An 18,171-nucleotide genomic window follows, 5' to 3' on the forward strand; every position below is an offset into this window, starting at 1 on the left:
GCCACATGGTCTTTGTTGCAGCTGCTCAACTCTGCCATTGTATTGCGAAAGCAGCTGTGAACAATAGCTAAACAAGTAGATATGGCTGGATTTGAACCACAGGGCCATAGTTTACCTCCTCTGATCTAGATAATTAGTTTTGTGCATGATGATCAGATAAGCAATTGAATTTGCCACTCTCCAGGGCATATTTGAACTTGTGTAAGAATATACTACAGGCAGATACAGTCCATTCAAGATGTATCAGAGCACAATTGTATCCAGCCACTTGTACAAAGACCTCTAAGACATTAGCTTGAACAAATTAGAGGTGAATATGTCTCTTTTGTTTAAAAAAAAACAAGTTTTGAATCAATAGTCTAGGATTTGGTGTGGTGACTCCATAATGCCATCAGAGACCCATGGTCCTTCTAGCGTCTACCTCCATTCTCAAGATCGCCTCATGATCAAAAAATGACTGCTGGAGCTCCCGTCTTCACATCTGCGTTTGAGAAAGAAAGAAAAAGAGAGAAGAGTAAAAAGACACTTGTCAGCTGAGTCAGCTCTCTCCTAAGAGCTTTCTTACATCTCATTAGCCACTCTTATCTGCAAGGGACACAGGAAAACGCAGTTAAATTTTTTTTTGCTTTCTGAACACATTGCTATCCCCAGAAATACTGGGGGGAAATGGATACTGAGTGGGCAACTGGCACTTGCTGTGACGTGGGAGGACCCAAAGAATGCCCCAAATGAGCTGCATTAAAGTCCCGTGAGCTCTGCTGCGTTTATTTGCTAACTGATCCATCATGTCTCAGTCTCTGGAGGTTGAATGCCTGAAGTCCCTCTTCTCCACAACTAGCCAGGCCTTTCCAGATACTTCTGGGGTCTAATGTATCCTTCACTGTTGTCAAGCAAATCCTTGCAGAATTGTGTTAGCAGTCCTATTAGTCGTCATACTACTGCTTGAACACCTAGTGCCAAGAAACCTTTGGAGACATACCTTTTCCTCTCTGGGCAGCTTTGGCTGCCACAAAGTTCTTTCCTAATGAAATTTGTCCTTCTCTAGTTTCTATCTGCTGGAAGTTTGTCTCCTGGAATCATCCAGGACACATCATCTTGGTCTTTCCTCTTCCTCATTATAGCCTTCCCAGGAATTCAGAGATCTCTACTTTCTCCACCTTGACACTCAGGGTATCATTCTCCAGTGTCTTCCATCTTCCTTCTGATAATTTGTTTGCAAATCAGCTCCTAGGACCTGTGCTTCTAAACTTTAAAGTGTGTATGAACCACTGGGGGTTCTGCTTAAAATGCAGATTCTGAATCAGTGCACCTGGGTGGAGCCTGAGGTGTAGCATTTCTACCATCTGACCACGTGATGCCGATGCTTCTGGTCTGTGGACCACACTGAGTAGCAAGTGATCTGGGCCTTTCTGAACCTACTTCAGTTCATCTTTTAACAGGTGGCAACCAAAACCTAACTAAGTTGGTGTGGTCGATTTAGAATAGAGCAAGACTTGTCAACCTCTTTATTCTAGAAGTTAAACTGTACCTTTTAATGAGGTCTAAATAGTACATAGGCTTTTTTGGTGGCCCTTTCACATTATTCACTTAGCTTGAATTTACTAAAATCCATAAGTCTTTGTCCCACAGGCCATTGCTGTGCCGTATCTCCCCCACCTTATACTTACAGTGTTGGCTTTTTGGATTATATTGTAAAATCTGACACTGATCTTTTAGAATTTCATCATGTTGCATTAAACTCGTTCCTTAGGCCAGTTGAGATCACTTGATGTCTGTCATTCAGTGTATTTACTGTCTGTTTGTTAGAAGCTTGGGGGCTTCTAACAAACTTGACAGGCCTCTGTTTCTCCATCTAATTCCACCGGCAACTTCCATCCATTGATTGGAATTCTTTGGTTTAAATTATCCTTCCTTCATCATGTTCACAAGAATATTGTGAGAGACGTTGATGGTTGCCTTACCAAAGTTCAAATACATGATGTCTGCATTTGGGGATACAGGGTGGTTTTTATGTAGAGGCAGAATTTATCATTCATATTAGAGATGCCTACTTCTATGGTTAAAGAGATTTTAAGATGTGTATTGACATTCGCTGATTGCAGATTACAATAGCTGTTTATCATCAGAGACTTCACTCTCTGGGTTATTCTTTTTTTTTTTTTTTTTTTTTTGCTGTACGTGGGCCTCTCACTGTTGTGGCCTCTCCCGTTGCGGAGCACAGGCTCCGGACGCGCAGGCTCAGCGGCCATGGCTCACAGGCCCAGCCGCTCCGCGGCATGTGGGATCTTCCCGGACCGGGGCACGAACCCGTGTCCCTTGCATCGGCAGGCGGAGTCTCAACCACTGCGCCACCAGGGAAGCCCTCTCTGGGTTATTCTTAACTCACGTAATTTTTTAAAAATGCATTGATCTCTCTCTCAGTTCTCTGTTTTGCCTTGAGACGTAGCTGCTGTGTGTCCCTGGAAGGTGTGAGGGCCTGTAAAAAAAAAAAAAGCAGGTGAAATAGCCCTTACATTTTATATCCCTAGAATGTTCTCTTGAGAGTCACATCTTGATTATAATAAAGAAGTTTCATGCCCCAAGTGTGTTCATCCATCTTGATGTGACCTTCCATCCAGTTGGGCTGATCTCAGTTCTGGCTCCCTCCCTCCCTCCCTCCCTCCTTCCTTCCTTCCTTCCTTCCCTCCCTCCCTCCCTCCCTCCCTCCTTCCTTCCTTCCTTCCTTCCTTCCTTCCTTCCTTTCCTCCTTCCCTCCTTCCCTCCCTCCCTCCCTCCCTCCCTCCTTCCTTCCTTCCTTCCCTCCTTCCTTCCCTCCCGAGATTGATACCGCCCCCTCTGCGTGCTAGTCTGTGTGATCCCAGGCACAGCTGCATGGCTTCTATGTCTGACTGTTCTCTGCACCACCTTGGGAGGAGGTGCTGTTAGCTCCATTTTACAGAAGAGGAAACACATGGCCAGCGAGGATGAATGGTCTCTCCCCCGCAATCCGTCACCATTACAATATGCATGTGACAAAAGTATGAAAAATGTGTCTCTAAGATTCATTGGGCTGCGGATTTCTGCTGATACTGGGAAACTGATGTTCATGAATATGCAGCCTGCCTGATGGAGTCATTCTCTCGTGTACCCATTGGTACACTCAGTACACTGAGTCCCTCCTCCGTGCTGGCGCTGGGCCTCCAGTGACACGGGAGGTGGGGTGTGGCCCTGCTCTTGCAGAGCTGGTTTTCCTGAGGGGAGCGTTGCCAGAATCCCACCCCTTTGTAATGAGAGCTTTAAGAGACATTTACATTTTCTTGCTCTTTCCTTTTCTCGAAAGGTCTACATCCGGATAAAAGACAATGAGTGGAACGTCTATCGGCGGTACACGGAGTTCAGGAGTTTGCACCACAAGTTACAGGACAAGTACCCTCAAGTGAGGGCCTACAACTTCCCACCCAAAAAGGCCATTGGAAACAAGGTAGGTACCGTCACTGCCCGGGGCCAGGCAACTCTCCAACTGGTGCCTGTGTCTTCTCCTTCCATTGGTGATTTAAACGTATGTGCTCCTTTATTTAACTCAAAAAGTTGGCTAATATGAGAAAAAATAGGAATGAAGAAAACAGTTACCCATCATTCCGCCCGCCTAAAGACAATCGCATTATGTTTCGTCTGTGTCCGTCCTCTCATTTCTCTAAGGCAGGGGCTGTTCTGTTAAAGGGCCAGAGAGTAAATATTCTGGCTTTGCGCACCGTACCATCAGCCAAAACTACCCAGCTCCGCCCTCGCGGCAGCAGCTGCAGACAGCATGGGTGCACGTGGGTGCGTCTGTGTGCCAGTGAAACTTTACTTTTAAGAAGAGGTGGCAGCTGGACCTGGCCCGTGGGGCATAGTTTGCCAGCTCCTATTCTGGACCAAAAAAAAAAAAGTTTTCTAGTTTTTATCCATGGTTGTCATGATATTTACTTGGACTTAAGAATATGGAGTTATTTCCCAGGCAGGGCTTTCTCAGAGGAGCTCCTTTTATTATTACTGCTTCATGAAGTTTAGTCATTGATAATGACCTAATTTGTTTCTATGTATTCTCCAAGTACCCTGGAGAAAGGAGGCGCTTGCCCCGCGCATGCTTGCTGGTCGATTAGCGTTCATTCATTCATCCAGCCAGCATTTATTGAGCACCAGTTAAGTGTCACAGCGCAAGGGGCACCGAAGATGACAGCCGAGCCAGGCGTCGGGCCCCATTGTGTTGTCTGCCTCAGCCGGTCAGCATCGTTCTGTCCTCCATCACGTTTGCAGCCGTTCTCCATCCTGGCTGTGCTTTGGATCACTTGGGAAGCTTTAAAACCTCTGAGACCTGCCCACCCCCCAGCCCCATCCCGAGTTCATTGGTCTGGAGTGAGGCCTGGGCGCTGAGGGATTTAAAAGCTCTCCAGGTGGCTCCTGGATGCGGCCAAGCCGGAGAACCCCTGGCTTCCTGTCAAGTAGGAGACAGAGACATTTCATCAATTGCAGTGTATTAACTAGCTCGGCGGGGCAGTCGAATCAGAGGAGGTAACGTGGACCCTTCTCAGGGCCTGGGAGGAAACGGGCCTTGGATAGGAGGCATTCCTCTCCTCCTGTGGTTCTCAGAGTGTGGCTCCTGGTCAGCAGCGTGGGCCTCACCTGGAGCTTGTTAGCAATACAGATTCTCAGGCTCCATCCTGCACCTGCTGGAATACAGGCTCTGGGGCTGGGGCCCAGCAGGGTGGGTTAACAAGCTCTCTGGGTGGTGCTGAAGCACAGGAAGTGTGGGGACCAAGCACCATCACATTGACAAAGCCTGTGCAGATTCCATTAGCCGTGAATTTCCTAGTTTGTCTCTGGAGGAGGCGCCCTGCCTAGGATTTCCTACAGTCTTTATCATAGAAAACCCAGAGCAAGAGTTTCCATAACCCACTCCCCACACTTGGGAATTCCAGAGAGAAAACTGTTATTGACCGTTACGTTTACATCTTCAGCGATTTCTGTGTTTAAACCAGATTAGAAACCTGATCACATCAGGGTGTGCTGGAGCATAATTTAAACAGTTATGAAGCAGGTTTATCTCAGGCCCAGAATAAACCTGTTGTTCTTTTTTTTTTTCTGTTGAAGGAAAGTAGAGTTGAGCCCATAAAAACGGAAGACTTAGAAATTCTATACTTGTTCATAGCAAGGAGTACAATAATTCTTAATGAAAAGAGGTGGGGGGGGACTATATACTGATTTAATCTCATGACTTGCAGGCTCATACAAATCTTGGGACCCATCCAGAATGTCTTAAAATGTCACAGAACAAAATTCTACATAACCAGCATATTATCCCCGTAAGATGTTCTCATTTGCAGAGAGCATTACACGGAAGCAGCCCTTCCACGATACCTGCAGGGAATGCGGTATTGCTGAGGGAATTATACAAGGCTGAACTGGGGACATGTCTGTCTTTCACTGTGTTTTCACTTCCTATGGCTGCTGTAACAAATTCCCACACATCTAGTGGTCTAAAGCAGTTCAGGTTTATTATCTAAAACTAGTCTCTCTGGGCTCCAGTTAAGGCACGGGCAGGGCTGCGCTCCTTCTGGAGGCTCCAGAGGAGTCTTGCCTTTTGCAACTTCTAGAGGCCCTTGGCTTGGGGCCCCCTTTGTCTTCAAAGCCGCAATCACATCACTCTGGTCTCTGCTTCTGTCTAGATAGTAGTCACATCTCCTTCTCTGACTCCTCTTCCTCTAATAAGGACCTTTGTGACCACAGTGCCCTCCCAGCCCCCCGCCCCCGATAATCTACGATCATCTCCTACCTCACGTTCTGCAAAGTCCCTTTTGCCATGTAAGGTAAGATGCTCTCAGGCTCTGGGATTAGGATGTGGACGCCTTTGGGACCCACACTTGCTGAATGATTTCTCTGCAGCCCAAAGGGACGCCCTCCCCACTCCATGTCTCCTCAAGCCTTATAGTTAGGCAACACTTACAAGGCAGAGTTGCCAAGAACAACACCAGTCCTAAGTACGTTGGTGTTCGAGGCTCGGGTCTAGTGAGAGGAAGCGTAGGCCTGAGGGGTAGGAGGGGCTTTCCGGAGTTCCGTGACTTAGAAAGAGTGTGAAGCAGTCCTGTCTCTGCTGTGCCGGGAGCAGGGACCGCGAGGGAGTTTCCCCTCTGAGGTGGGTCACCTGCAGCCCTGCCCCCCGCCCTCCCGTCCCTGTCAATCCGGAACTGACCTACAGCAGCAGTGGCCTTTTCGCCTGTGAAATCTGTATCAATAGGGCACCCAGGACAGCCCTATTTGCAAATAAATGAGCTTGGCATTAAGGTACCATCTTGGTGGGTCTGGCGCAGTGATGACCGGCTCGTACACAGGCACTGGCTGGTTCTTAACTAGGTCTTTGGTCCTGCCCCGCATGGTCAGGGGTGGATCTGACAGTTTCCTCTCTTACTCAGGAATCTGACAGCTCAGAGCTGTCCTGGGGTCTCAGCCTCTTTTCTCGTCTGTGCGACCCTTTAGCTTTTAATTGGCTGGTCAGGGTCCGACTGTAGTTTGATTCCCTCCACTCGCCCACACCCCATCCCCCACCAGAGTACACTTTGGCTGATGCCAGGACAGATCTCAGGATCTGTCTGATTTTCAAGGGCAGAATGAGTCAGGATCCAGGACTTGAGTGCCCGAGAGAGGCCGACGACGAACTCTTCTTTAGAGACCAAGCTTGCGCGGCCACAACTGGGTCTGACTGCTCAGTGTACCTGCTTTGGTACCCTGAGGGCAAATTTTCTAGAGAGCTTTGATTCTAAATTGACCCAGAAAAATGTACTACATCAAAATCTTTTCTTTGATTGGATCACTTCACCAGTGAAACGCTTGCCCACTTGGACCATTAAGGCACGTTGACACAACATCCTTGGGTGGATTGAGTTCCATGCACCTTGTTGCTCTAAGCCTTGGACCCATTAAATGACTGACTCTGGAATCCACAGTCCTGGACTGTATTCAAGGACATATTAAACATAGTGTAGCCTTTTAAAATTCATCAGATGAGTATCTTTCTAGCCTGAATTTCTAGATATTTCCCCAGCTTTAGAAGTAAAATGTGATCTTAACCCCAGTTTGAACTTTTAAAAAATGGATTAAATTTACACATTTTATAGTTTCTGGCTGCGAAATTTGTCTTCGCCAAATCATTTCTTTTACCTCCATATGCCACGTATGTGTTTAGTTATAAATGGGCAGGGTGCCCAGAGCACTTGCTAAAGATATTTCCATTCTTGCCCTGCCTACAGTCCCTTTCCCTCACTGTAGCCAGAGTGAGGTTTGTATAACGTCAGTCAGATTGTATCACTGTTGATTAAAACCCACCAGCGGCACCAGTTAAATTCAGGACTCTTTGCTGTGGCCTGTGAGGTGTCCCCCAGTAGGTCCCCCACTTCCTCCCCTACCTTATCTCGTGCCCCCCTCCTCTCCCACTACAGACCCAGCCACTCTGACCTCCTAAGACTTCCATGGCATTCTCTGGCCTTTGCACCTGCTGTTCCCTCTGCCTGGAACGGCTTTTCCCCATCTCTGCACGGACAGCTCCTCCAACTTGTGAGGTCTCAGGTCAATTCCACTCCTCAGAGAGAAGCCTTTCCCAGCACCTTTGTCAATGCCACTCTCTAGCCCGTTACTCTGTTTTCATTTTCTTCCAGCCTCTCCTGGCACATACCATGAGTGGAAATGATTTCTTTGTGTACTTGAGTAGCGTCCATCTCTCTGCCCTGGAATGGAACCTCAGGAAACAGGGCCTGGGTCTGTTTCTGTTCACTGCTCTCTCCAGCTCCTAGTATAGAATCTGACACACCAGAGACACTCGTGGCCTGAATGAATGAATAAATGAACAGAAATTAAATGGAAGTTTCCCTTTTATTTTCTTCTTTACTTCACTGGGTCTTGGCACAAATTCAAAAAAAATCTGAATTCCAAAAGTGAGTAGAATAACTTTCAGGGTATCTTTGGAGGTTGTTCCCACTCCACTTTTGGCTGAATATTTCTTGCAGAATGAGCAAGAGCCTGGCAAGCCTTTGCAGACAGGAGAGTGGGCTGCCTAGCAACCTGAGGATGTGGACTGGAGCTCGCTGTCCAAAAGGATTTCGCTGGCGTGAGGGCTTAGGTGGAGGATGTGTTTTTGATGTTGCTACTAAAAGTCTACATTATTGCTCAGTGAGCAAATGAGAATTGAGGGACTATCGTTCCTTCCTAGGATAATGGAGTCGGTCTCTGAAAGTTCATTTGGCACTAAGGCAAGGCAAATCGCTTTCCCCCGGGCTGCAGATAATTCAACTTGTTGGAGAAATTATGCGTTAAAATTCTCATTAAAAACACATACGCCAGTGTGCGGTGGAGGAATCGAGGGGCACTCGCTGAGCTGTGGAAAGCGCCTTTGCAGCTCCCGAGAGGCATAGATTGCAATGCAGCCCCAGGGATGATGGCAGGACCCCAGCCAGCAGTGGGAATGAGCAGGCATCTGGAGGAATGCGGAGGCTGATGAATTCTTCCACTTGGCAAACATGTTACAAGTGCAGGGGTGTTCTGCTAGGTGTGGGGAGTCGAAGATGATTTAAAGTATGGTCTCTGCCTTCACAAACTTCAGGTTCTTGTAGGGAGAAAAAGTAGTGAATCCTGTGGGCTGACGGAGGGTTCCAGTGCACTTGGAGAAGAGCAAGGAGGGGGAAGCAGAGCTTGCTTGCAGCAGGAGGGAAAATGCTCGAAGGGCCAGCAGGGGTCCCGGTGCTGAATCTCACATGAGGGAGCAGGTGGGGACGCAGGCAGTTCAGGGGACGTCCTTCCCGTCCTTGTGCCCATTTCCTCCGTGCATCTGCATTAGGCTCCTATGGCTGCCTTAACAAATACCACAGCCCTGGTGGCTTAGAGCAACACACATGTATTGTCTTGTAGTTCAGGAGGTCCGAAGTCTGACACAGGTCTCACTGAGCTAAAGTCAAGGTGTTGGCCAGGTCGGTTCCTTCTGGGGGCTCCAGGGAAGAATCTGTTTCCTGGCCTTTTTGCAGCTTCTAGAGGCTTCCTGCATTCCTTGGCTTGTGGCCCCTTCTGCCGTCTTCCACGCTGCATCTCTCTGACCATTCTTCTTCCATAGTCACATCTTCCATATCTTCAACCTTTCCTGACCACAGCAGGGAAAGGTTCTCCACTTTTGAGATTAGATGTGGTCCAGCCAGATAACCCAGGATCATCTCCCCATCTCAAGGTCCCTAGTCACACCTTGCAAAGTCTCTTTTGCCATGTAAGATAATGTAGTCACAGGTCCTGGAGATTAGGGTGAGAACATCTCTGGGGGAGGCATTATTTTGCCTACGTCATGCCTCTTTCCTTGCCTGGAGTAAAAGAACATTACTAGTACCTCACTTTACAACTGGGGAAATGGAGACACAGAGAGGTAAAGTGACTTGTCCAAGGTCATCTCGCTCGGCAATGTCAAGGCTGATGTGTGTGCCCAGGCAGACAGTCTGCAGAGCCCTAAGCCTTCACCCTCTCACCACAGATCTGCTGCAGAGGACCCTGGAGGGTGGGTGAGTAGATTATTTAGCCATTGCCCGGTTGGTAGATATTTACATTGATTCCATAATTCAGTTTCTTAACCTCGTTGGTGTAGAAATCAGGGAGCAGGTGACACCGGGGCCCCCGGTTGCCTCTCCCTTCTGCTGAACCATCCAGGCCTCACTTAGGGACCATTTTTAGAGCCAGGAGCTGCTGCCTTCATAGTTGACCCTAAGTGTATGGAGAGTCAGTCATTCATTCCTTTGTGTATGTATTCATTCTGCAGGACTTTGCCAACCCTGAGAGTTAAAAAAAAAAAAAAAAAAAAGATTCTTGCTGGTTCACTAGCTGTGTGGCCTTGGGCAAGTTATCTGACCTCTCTGTGCCGCACTTTCCCTTCTGTGTAACAGGGATGGTCATGGCACTTCTCTCCTAGTGATGTTATGAGGATTTAAGGTGGTAACGTTTCTAAAGTGCTCACAACTGTGCTTGCGTGTGATAAGTACTACGTATGGGCTTGTTAAAGGGGCACATGGTCTGGTTGTGAGATGGAGCAAGCAGACACATGAGCGCGTCCATACTGTAGAGGATGCTGGGACTCTGAGCCTGAGCAGTGGACGAGCCTGACATAGGTGGTCCGTCCAGAACCTCCACACCGTGTGTTTCTGTGTACAGTAATGCCAGCCATCCTGTGCCCGGCTTGTCATATATACTGGAAGCTCTGTATTCATTTTCTCATCGTGCAGTTGTTGCTAAGCCCTGTAGAAAAATGTCTTCTAGGTGAGGAAACCGGGCTCGGATGCTGTAAACACACCGCCCAAGGTCCTGTGGCTCCTGTTAGGGATTGAGTCAGACTCATTCTAATGGCACTGTGCCTCCTGGTCCAGAAGCCTCTAAACCCACACCCGAATCCAGGAGCTGGTACTGCAGGAAGTCACTGTTACCAGAGGTTTCTCTGTGGAGATACCACATCTCACGGGATTCTGCCAGAAACAGCCTCATGTGGAAGAAGATCCAGAAGACAGTGCAGATACCGGCACCCAACTGGAACGGAGACACAAGGAGCTCAGACACCATCCCCTGAAGCTGAAGTTTTTCCAAGAGAAGTTTAGGAGAGAAAAGAAACTCCAGCCGAATGAAGCCATAAACGCAAGGTTGTTTCTTATTTGACACTCTGCCAACCACCGTGTAAATAGTCCCAGTACTTAATGTATTAAACAAGAAGAAAAAAGAAATTGGGCTCATTATACATCACACATTTGTGTTTCTCTTTAATACAGTAAAGGCCTCTTAAGATGTTCCAGGAGAGCGGTTGCCGAAGTCATCTTGCCAGAAAAATTGTCTCAGGAGAGAGACAGGGCTGAGCCCTAGACCTGGACTATGTATAAGTGTACATATGCAGATATGGATATATATTTAATGAGCGGGGAATTCTCGGGAGGACTTTTCTATAACATCAAATTAAAATCCAATTTTAAAAATCAAGGTCAGGGCTTCCCTAGCGGCGCAGTGGTTAAGAATCTGCCTGCCAATGCAGGGGACACGGGTTCGAACCCTGGTCCGGGAAGATCCCACATGCCGCGGAGCAACTAATCATTACCCTGCACCACAACTACTGAGCCTGCACTCTAGAGCCCGCGAGCCACAACTACTGAGCCCGCATGACACAACTACTGAAGCCCACGCGCCTAGAGCCCGTGCTCTGCAACAAAGACAAGACACCGCAATGAGACGCCCGCACAACTGCAACAAAGAGTAGCCCCCACTCGCCACAACTAGAGAAAGCCCGCGCGCAGCAACAAAGACCCAATGCAGCCAAAAATAAATAAATAAAATAAATTTATTTTAAACAAAATCAAGGTCATCTTATAAACGAATAATCCAGAGCCAGAAGCTAGAGGTGTATTTGCTGCTCTGGTCCCATGCCCCGTGTTTTCTGCATGTAGCATATGCAGAGTTTGATTCCAAGAGAATCATCTTGGCAGTCTCAGGTCACAGACCTTGCAGGTCCCACCTCCTCCAGGAAGCCTTACCTGAACTCAGAGTGTTAGCTGTCCTTCCTCTGGGTTCCTTTCCCATGCTGCCTCTGGGCTGCCTGATGCACAGCCCTTTCCCCCACCCCCCACCCCCATTAGCCGTGGAATTAGCAGAAACCAGCCCTGATGAGTCTTTGTCTCCTCAACATCTCTACCTGAGAAGTCTAAGGGTTCTTGTCAGAAAGGCCCTTAAAATAAAACAAATAAATGGAAGCTTCGTTAATTTCCAGATAAACATTCTTTCACTCTTTCATTTCACAAATCTTTATTGCGTATCTATGGTACACCAAGTCTTATGGCTCCTGAGATGAATGAGATGTGTTTCTTGCCCTCAGGGAGCTCACAGTTTCGTAGGGCAATTGGTAGAACACCCCGTCCCCAGTAAGTGCTATGGGGAAGGTTAAATCCAGGGTTTTGTGGGCGCCAAGGGGAGAGTATATCATATCTAGGATGCTTTTCCCTGCAAGTGATAAAAACCAAAATCAAACTATTTTTAGTTTAAAAAGAGGTCTCATTGGCTTCCGTGACTGAGAAGTTGAGGTCTGACTTCAGGAATGGCTGGATTCGGGAGCTCAGGGACATCATCAGAGGTCAGTATTTTGGCCAGTCATTTTCTCTTTTGCTGTCTTGCTTCTTATCTGTCTGCCTATCTCTTTCTCTTGCTTCTTATCTGTCTGCCTATCTGTTTCTCTCTCCATCTGCTTTTTTTCTGAGTTGGCTGCATTTTCAGGCAGGCTCCCCTCTCATGGCAAAGATAGTCACACACCTCTAGGCTTTCTCTCCATCACCTTAGCAGCTCAGGCAGAAAGAGTAAATCTCTTTTCAGTGTTCTGGTCTCAACACTGATGCTCATTGGCCCAGTGAGTGCCACTGGGGACTCACTGAGTCCTGTGCCTATTCCAGGGTCAATTATAATGACTGTGATTGGCCAGGTCATGTGCTCAGCCTTGAGTCAAGGAGTGGAATCAATCCCATCCCAACCCCATGATCTGAGAGTGGGAAAAGGTTGATCTCCCAGGGGAAGATTATAGCACTGCCACCAGGAGAAAAGGGCATGGGTAGTGTGTGTAGGCAAAACAGCAAGGGGGGGCCAGCCTGGGGGAGAAGGGAAAGAGGGAGATCAGAGAAGTTGCAGAACAGAGCCTCGAAGGAAGAGCCTTGAAGGATGAGCAGGATCCAGCTGTTGAGTGAGATGGGGAATTCCAGGCAAAGGAAACGGCACTTTGGAAGGTGGAGTTCGCGGAGCAGCTTGGCTTCTCAGGCTTCTTGGGAAGCAGTGTGGAGGATGAATAGCAGGAGACACTGGCCCAGAGAACTGCACAGAGGTCTACAGACTTATTGAGAGGAGCATCATGCATTCACTCATTCATTCAACAGCTCTTTCTTGAGCACCTACTATGTGCCAGCCACTGAGGCCAAACAGTTAAGAGCCCTGCTTGCATAGGGCTTAACAATTCGGGGGGTGGGGAGAAGGGGATGAAGAGGGAAGACAGATGACGTACACTTAAACAAACATACAGATAATTTCTGATGATCTCTGAATAACATACTCAGTAGAAGAGATTTAACACTAGAACTGTCCTGGAACGGTTACCCAGGTCATAGGAGATATTAAGTTAGAACTGAACAGTATGGAATTTCTTTGGCCTGCAACTAAAAAACAAACAAACAAAGAAATAAAATTTTTTGCCCACTGCTGCCAACCACAGTAAAATTACTCAGCTCCCTTTGAAAGACAAGGGTAAAAATAGAGAGGTAGTAGGTTTTCAGCTAGCAGTGGACTGTCATTTGGGCTTGACCTTCTGCTGCTTGATGTTCAAAGCAGCTCAGTGCACTGGGTAATGGATCCGTAGTTCGTTTTAGACAGGTGCATAAATCTTTGGGGGAAGCTAGAAAAATGAGCCAGCCAGGCAGCCCTGGCATTCTGCTTAATCCTCATTTCCGCCTTTTATCCTCTCCCCTCGTCCTCTGTTGATTCCGCCCTCTTACAGTGGGGAATCCCCACGGAAAGTGCAGACTGGAGTTTCACACAGGCATTCTTCAAACTAGAGCATCAAATAAGGAATGGTTTTGCTGTCTGGGGCCTTTCCCTCAGTAATACCATTAGTGTTCAGGCAGGTCTGGAGAGCTGTAAATCATGTCTTTCACCATTGCTTCGGGGACTGTTGCAGATGCCTCAAATGCATTGATTTTGGAAATAATTGGGCATAACTGTTTTTCCCTTTTCCCTTGGATTAGGCATCACTGCTGTGCACCAGATGACCGATGGTGTGCCAGTAAAGCCGGTAACCCAGCAGGGCAAAAGATGGCTGCATCTTTTCAGATTCTCAAACAAAGTGGGAAATTATTGCCTCCCAGCGATCCCCCAAGTCTGTGTTTAGTCCACTTTGCGTGGCACTGGTCAGCACCATGGAGAGTTCCACCGTGGTTGTCATTTGTCTGATGATTTCCCTCTCTGGATGGGTATGTGAATCATTGGGTTTAAACAGATTCAGATGCTCAGACCTACTGAATTAGAATCTCTAAGGGCGAAGCCCTAGAATCTGTATTTTTGAAAAATCCTTGGAAAGTGCTGACACAGCTGGTCTGCAGATCAGTGATGGGGGTACCACTGGCCAGAGGCCCAGGAATAGGAAATAAGTTGCTCGAGGTAACATGACGACGTATTCAGAGAGCCAGGACTGGAACTTCCGATGAGTCCATTTCCCCTCTGTGGCTTCAGCAGGCTCGCTTATTCTCAGCCTTGTGTCTCTGTGCCAGGGTTTCCAGCCAATATCTGGCTTGAGATTAACGATATCAAATAGGACCTCAAAGGATGGTTTCAAATTCTGTCTCGTATCTATTTTTTCTAAAGATCTTGCCACTTAAAGTGTGATCTTTGCACCATCGACATCACCTCACCTGGGAGCCTGTTAAAAATGTGGAAACCCAGCCCCCCCTCCCAGGTCCAATTGACTCAGAATCTGCATGTTTAACAGCCTTGCCAGGTGAGCTGATACACACCAAAGTTCGAGAAGCAATGTTCCAGGGTTTTTGCTGTTCACTGTCTGACCTGGATGCTTCCAGCAGGGCTCTTCACCACTCCTTCCTTTTCCCCTCCAGGGGGAAGATCTCTGCTCAAGCTGTCAGGTGGGCAGGCTCTGAGCCACACCTGTCAGCGGGCAGAGTCACCGTGTGTTAAGCTGGTGCATCAGGTTGTACCTGTGTCCAGCCCCAACCTCCCTGGTTGAAACAGGAAGCTCCCTAGAAGCAGGCCGGCTCAGTCCCTTGCTGCTTTTCCTTCTTCGTATGTGATATTCATTCGTATGCATTAAGTAATTGTGTTTAAGTCAGTAGGGAAAGACGTGGTCCCTGCCCTTGTGGAACTTTTAGTTTAGCAGAGGCAGACATTAACAAACAAACCTATAAAGAGAGATACTTTCAAGTGCTTTTAATGAGCTTTTATGTAGGAACAGTGCAGAGAGCTATAACAGAGAAGATCTGATTCAGTCAAGGGGTCCGGGTAGGAACATTTAAAGTGAAATAAAGGGGGCCGTGTAGCAGTTAGCTAGGAAACAACCCAGAAAGCCCACTCCAGGCAGAGGCAGCGGCAGACGCAGGCCTGCAGGCAGCTCTATCCTGGGGACTGGGTCAGAGTCTCTTCTCTTCTAAGCTCATTTGGCTTTTTCCTCTCTTTGGGCTGGACAGATTTTACTTCTTGGTGAAAACTTAGGGTCTCTGTTGTCTCCAGGCTCAGGACTGCCTCACCCGGGCTGAAAATATGTTCCATATAGACATGCAAGGTTTGCAACCAAGGCCTCAAGCTCGAAATCAAGTCCGACTCAGCCTTTGAGCCTTTATCTCCCTTGGGTCTCTGGGGTGGTGGGAGTGAGAGGAGCTTGGGTCTCTGGGGTGGTGGAGGAGAGCATGGGTCTGGGGTCCCCTGAGTTTGGACTTGAGTCTGAACCCTGATATACTGGTGTAAACCAGCACATCACCTCGCTGTGCCTTGGTGTCCTCAAGTACTGGCATCTCCCTCCTGAGGTTGCTGCCAGGGTTAAGGGAGGTAACAGGACAGGCTTAGAACACGCCTGGCCCACAGTGAGCTCAGAAACTGCTGGTGGTGGTTGGTACTAGGCCGTCTCCTGGGTCCCCTGGCCACACTGCCCTCTTAATGCCATTCCCCTATACCCCCCCCCCCCGCACAGTGGGCAGGGCACCGTTCCCAGCCCCATTTTACAGAGGGGAAACCGGCTCAGAGTGGCCTGCTCGAGGGCTCAGCCTGATTTAGCCCAGGAGTTCCTATCCTAGTGTCTAAGGATACAATCCAGGTGATCAGTGAACAAGGATCACACTCCATTTTCACCACTGTCTCACTGACATGTGAACTTAGGCCACAAGCTGTACCAGTGGTTGTGGCATCTGCGACTCTGTCCCCAATAGAAATCAGTTACGTGGATTTCCCTCTCGTGACAGTTGCTGCAGAGGGCTCACCATCCTAAAGCTCGTTAGCACTTTGAAGGCAGTGATTAGACCTGCCATTAGATCTTGTTATCAGTGCCCCAGCAGAGAAACACTTGCACTGGTTTATCACGGTTGTGATAGCTGTGCTTAAAATATAAAAGCCGAGCTTTTCTGTCTAATTCTATGTATCTTGTTTCGGGAATTTAAAAACACGTTTCTGACAAAGGGACGGCGGGCTTCACCAAGGCCATACAGAGAGCCCTGCCAGCGCCCCTCCCTCGCGTCCCCAGGGCCCTGGCGGAGGGCTACCACCCACCTCGGCTGTTTCCAGCTGCCTTGCTCTTTCCAGGCTCTTCTCCCTATTCCTTCCCCTCCAAGTTCCTTTTTTGTACAAGCAGGTGCTGGATAAATAATTAATAGGGTGGGAAAACTTGTTGGAAATAGTACAGCCCATGTTTATTTTTAAGCAGCTGAGATACAGAGCTCTGGTCTAGGTGCAGTCTAGGTGGGGAAAACGTCTTTGGCTAAAAAGAGGTGCTGTGAGGTTGCTGAGGGCTGCCGTGAGCAGGAGACAGAGGATTTTTGGATGAGCCTGGGCGCTGGGAGGCTTGAGGGCTTGGGTGGGAAGCCCAGGGAAGGAGACTTCTGTGACCTGAACAGTGAGTGGAGGATGTCAGGGGAGAGCCACAGTTTCAATGAGGACCTGAGCAAAAACCCTCCCAGACTGGCAAAGGCGTGAGAGGAATTTGATTTACGTGATTGAAAAGAGCAGGAATGGATTGCAGCTTCAGACATAGCTGGTCCAGGGCTCATAGGATCCCATCAGAACCTTGTCTCTCCCTCCCCCTTTCCCTCCTTCCCTCCCTCCTGTGCTTTCTCTGTGCTGGCTTCGTTCTCAGACAAGCTTTCTCCAAGATGGACTCTGGCAGTTCTAGGCTTATATCACCCCGACAGCAACCCCAGAAGGAAGAGTTTCTTTTCTGGTAGTTCCAGCAGAAATCCTGGAATTAGGCTTCATTTATCTGCCTGGACGTTGTGCTCTTTCTTTTTTTTTTTTTTAACAGCTTTAATCTACTTTTTTATCTACAGATTTGCCTGTTCTGGAAATGTTATATGAATGGAGTCACATACGATGTGGTCTTTTGTGACTTCACAGAAGCATGTTTTCAGGGTTCTTCTGTGCTGTGATATGTACCAGCACTTCATTCCTTATTGCCAAGTACTGTTCCATTGTATGGATACAGCACATTGTGTTTATCCATGCATCAGTTGATAGGCATTTGGGTTTCCACTTTGGGGCTATGATGAATAACTCTGCTATGGACCGTTGCGTCTAAGTGTTTGTGTGGGCATATGTTTTCCTTTCTCTTTCGTTTCATTCTTTTGTTTCATTTCATTCCACCTAGGAGTGGAATTGCTGGGTCATGTGGTAAGTCTTCGTTACACATTTTGAAGAACTGTCTGTTTTCCAGAATGGCTGCACCATTTTATATTCCCATCAGCAACGTATGAGGGTTCTAATTCCTCCACATTCTTACCAGCACTTATTATTATCTGCTTTTTTTTTTTTTTTTAGCGCCACCCTAGTGGGTGTGAAGTAGTGTCACCTTGTGGTTTCAATTTGTGTTTCCCTAATGACTAATGATATTGATCATCTTTTCATGTCCTTATAGATATCTTTGTATATCTTCTTTGGAGAAATATCTATTCACATCCTTTGCATTTTAAAATTGGGTTACTTGTCTTTTTATTGTTGAGTTGCAATAGTTCTTTATGTGTTTTAGATACAAGTCCCTTATCAGATAGATGATTTACAAATATTTTCTTTCATTCTGAGTTGTCTTTTCACTTTCTTGATGATATCCTTTGCAACACAGAAGTTCTTAATATTGATGAAATCCAATGTACTTTTTCTTTCTTTTGTTCCTTATGCTTTTTGTTGTCATATATAAGGAAGCTTTGCCTAACCCCACAAAAACTTATTCCTGATTTCTTCTAACAGTTTTACAGTTTTAGTGCTTTCATTTAGTTTTGTGATTTGTTTGGAGGTAATTCCTGTGTATGGTGTAAAGAAGAGGTCTAACTTCTTTCTTTTGCATGTGGATATCCAGTTGTCCCAGCACCATTTGTTGAAAAGATAGTTCTTTCCCCCATTAAGTTGTCTTGTCATCCTTGTGGA

The 18,171-nt window shown here is 47.4% G+C and overlaps 1 protein-coding gene across 5 annotated transcripts in view; it reads left to right on the plus strand.

Annotated features, from left to right (window-relative positions):
- The window catches only part of SNX29 (sorting nexin 29), a 551,964-nt gene that overhangs the window by 456,417 nt on the left and 77,376 nt on the right, over positions 1-18,171 (plus strand). For all 5 annotated transcript variants that reach the window (XM_033428786.2, XM_004270168.4, XM_033428787.2 and 2 more), the window contains one exon: positions 3,320-3,460. In XM_033428786.2, the coding sequence (XP_033284677.1) occupies positions 3,320-3,460 (141 nt within the window). The remainder of the gene's footprint in view (positions 1-3,319; positions 3,461-18,171) is intronic.

The sequence above is a fragment of the Orcinus orca genome, chromosome 16, assembly GCF_937001465.1.
Source record: "Orcinus orca chromosome 16, mOrcOrc1.1, whole genome shotgun sequence".
NCBI classification, from domain to species: domain Eukaryota; kingdom Metazoa; phylum Chordata; class Mammalia; order Artiodactyla; family Delphinidae; genus Orcinus; species Orcinus orca.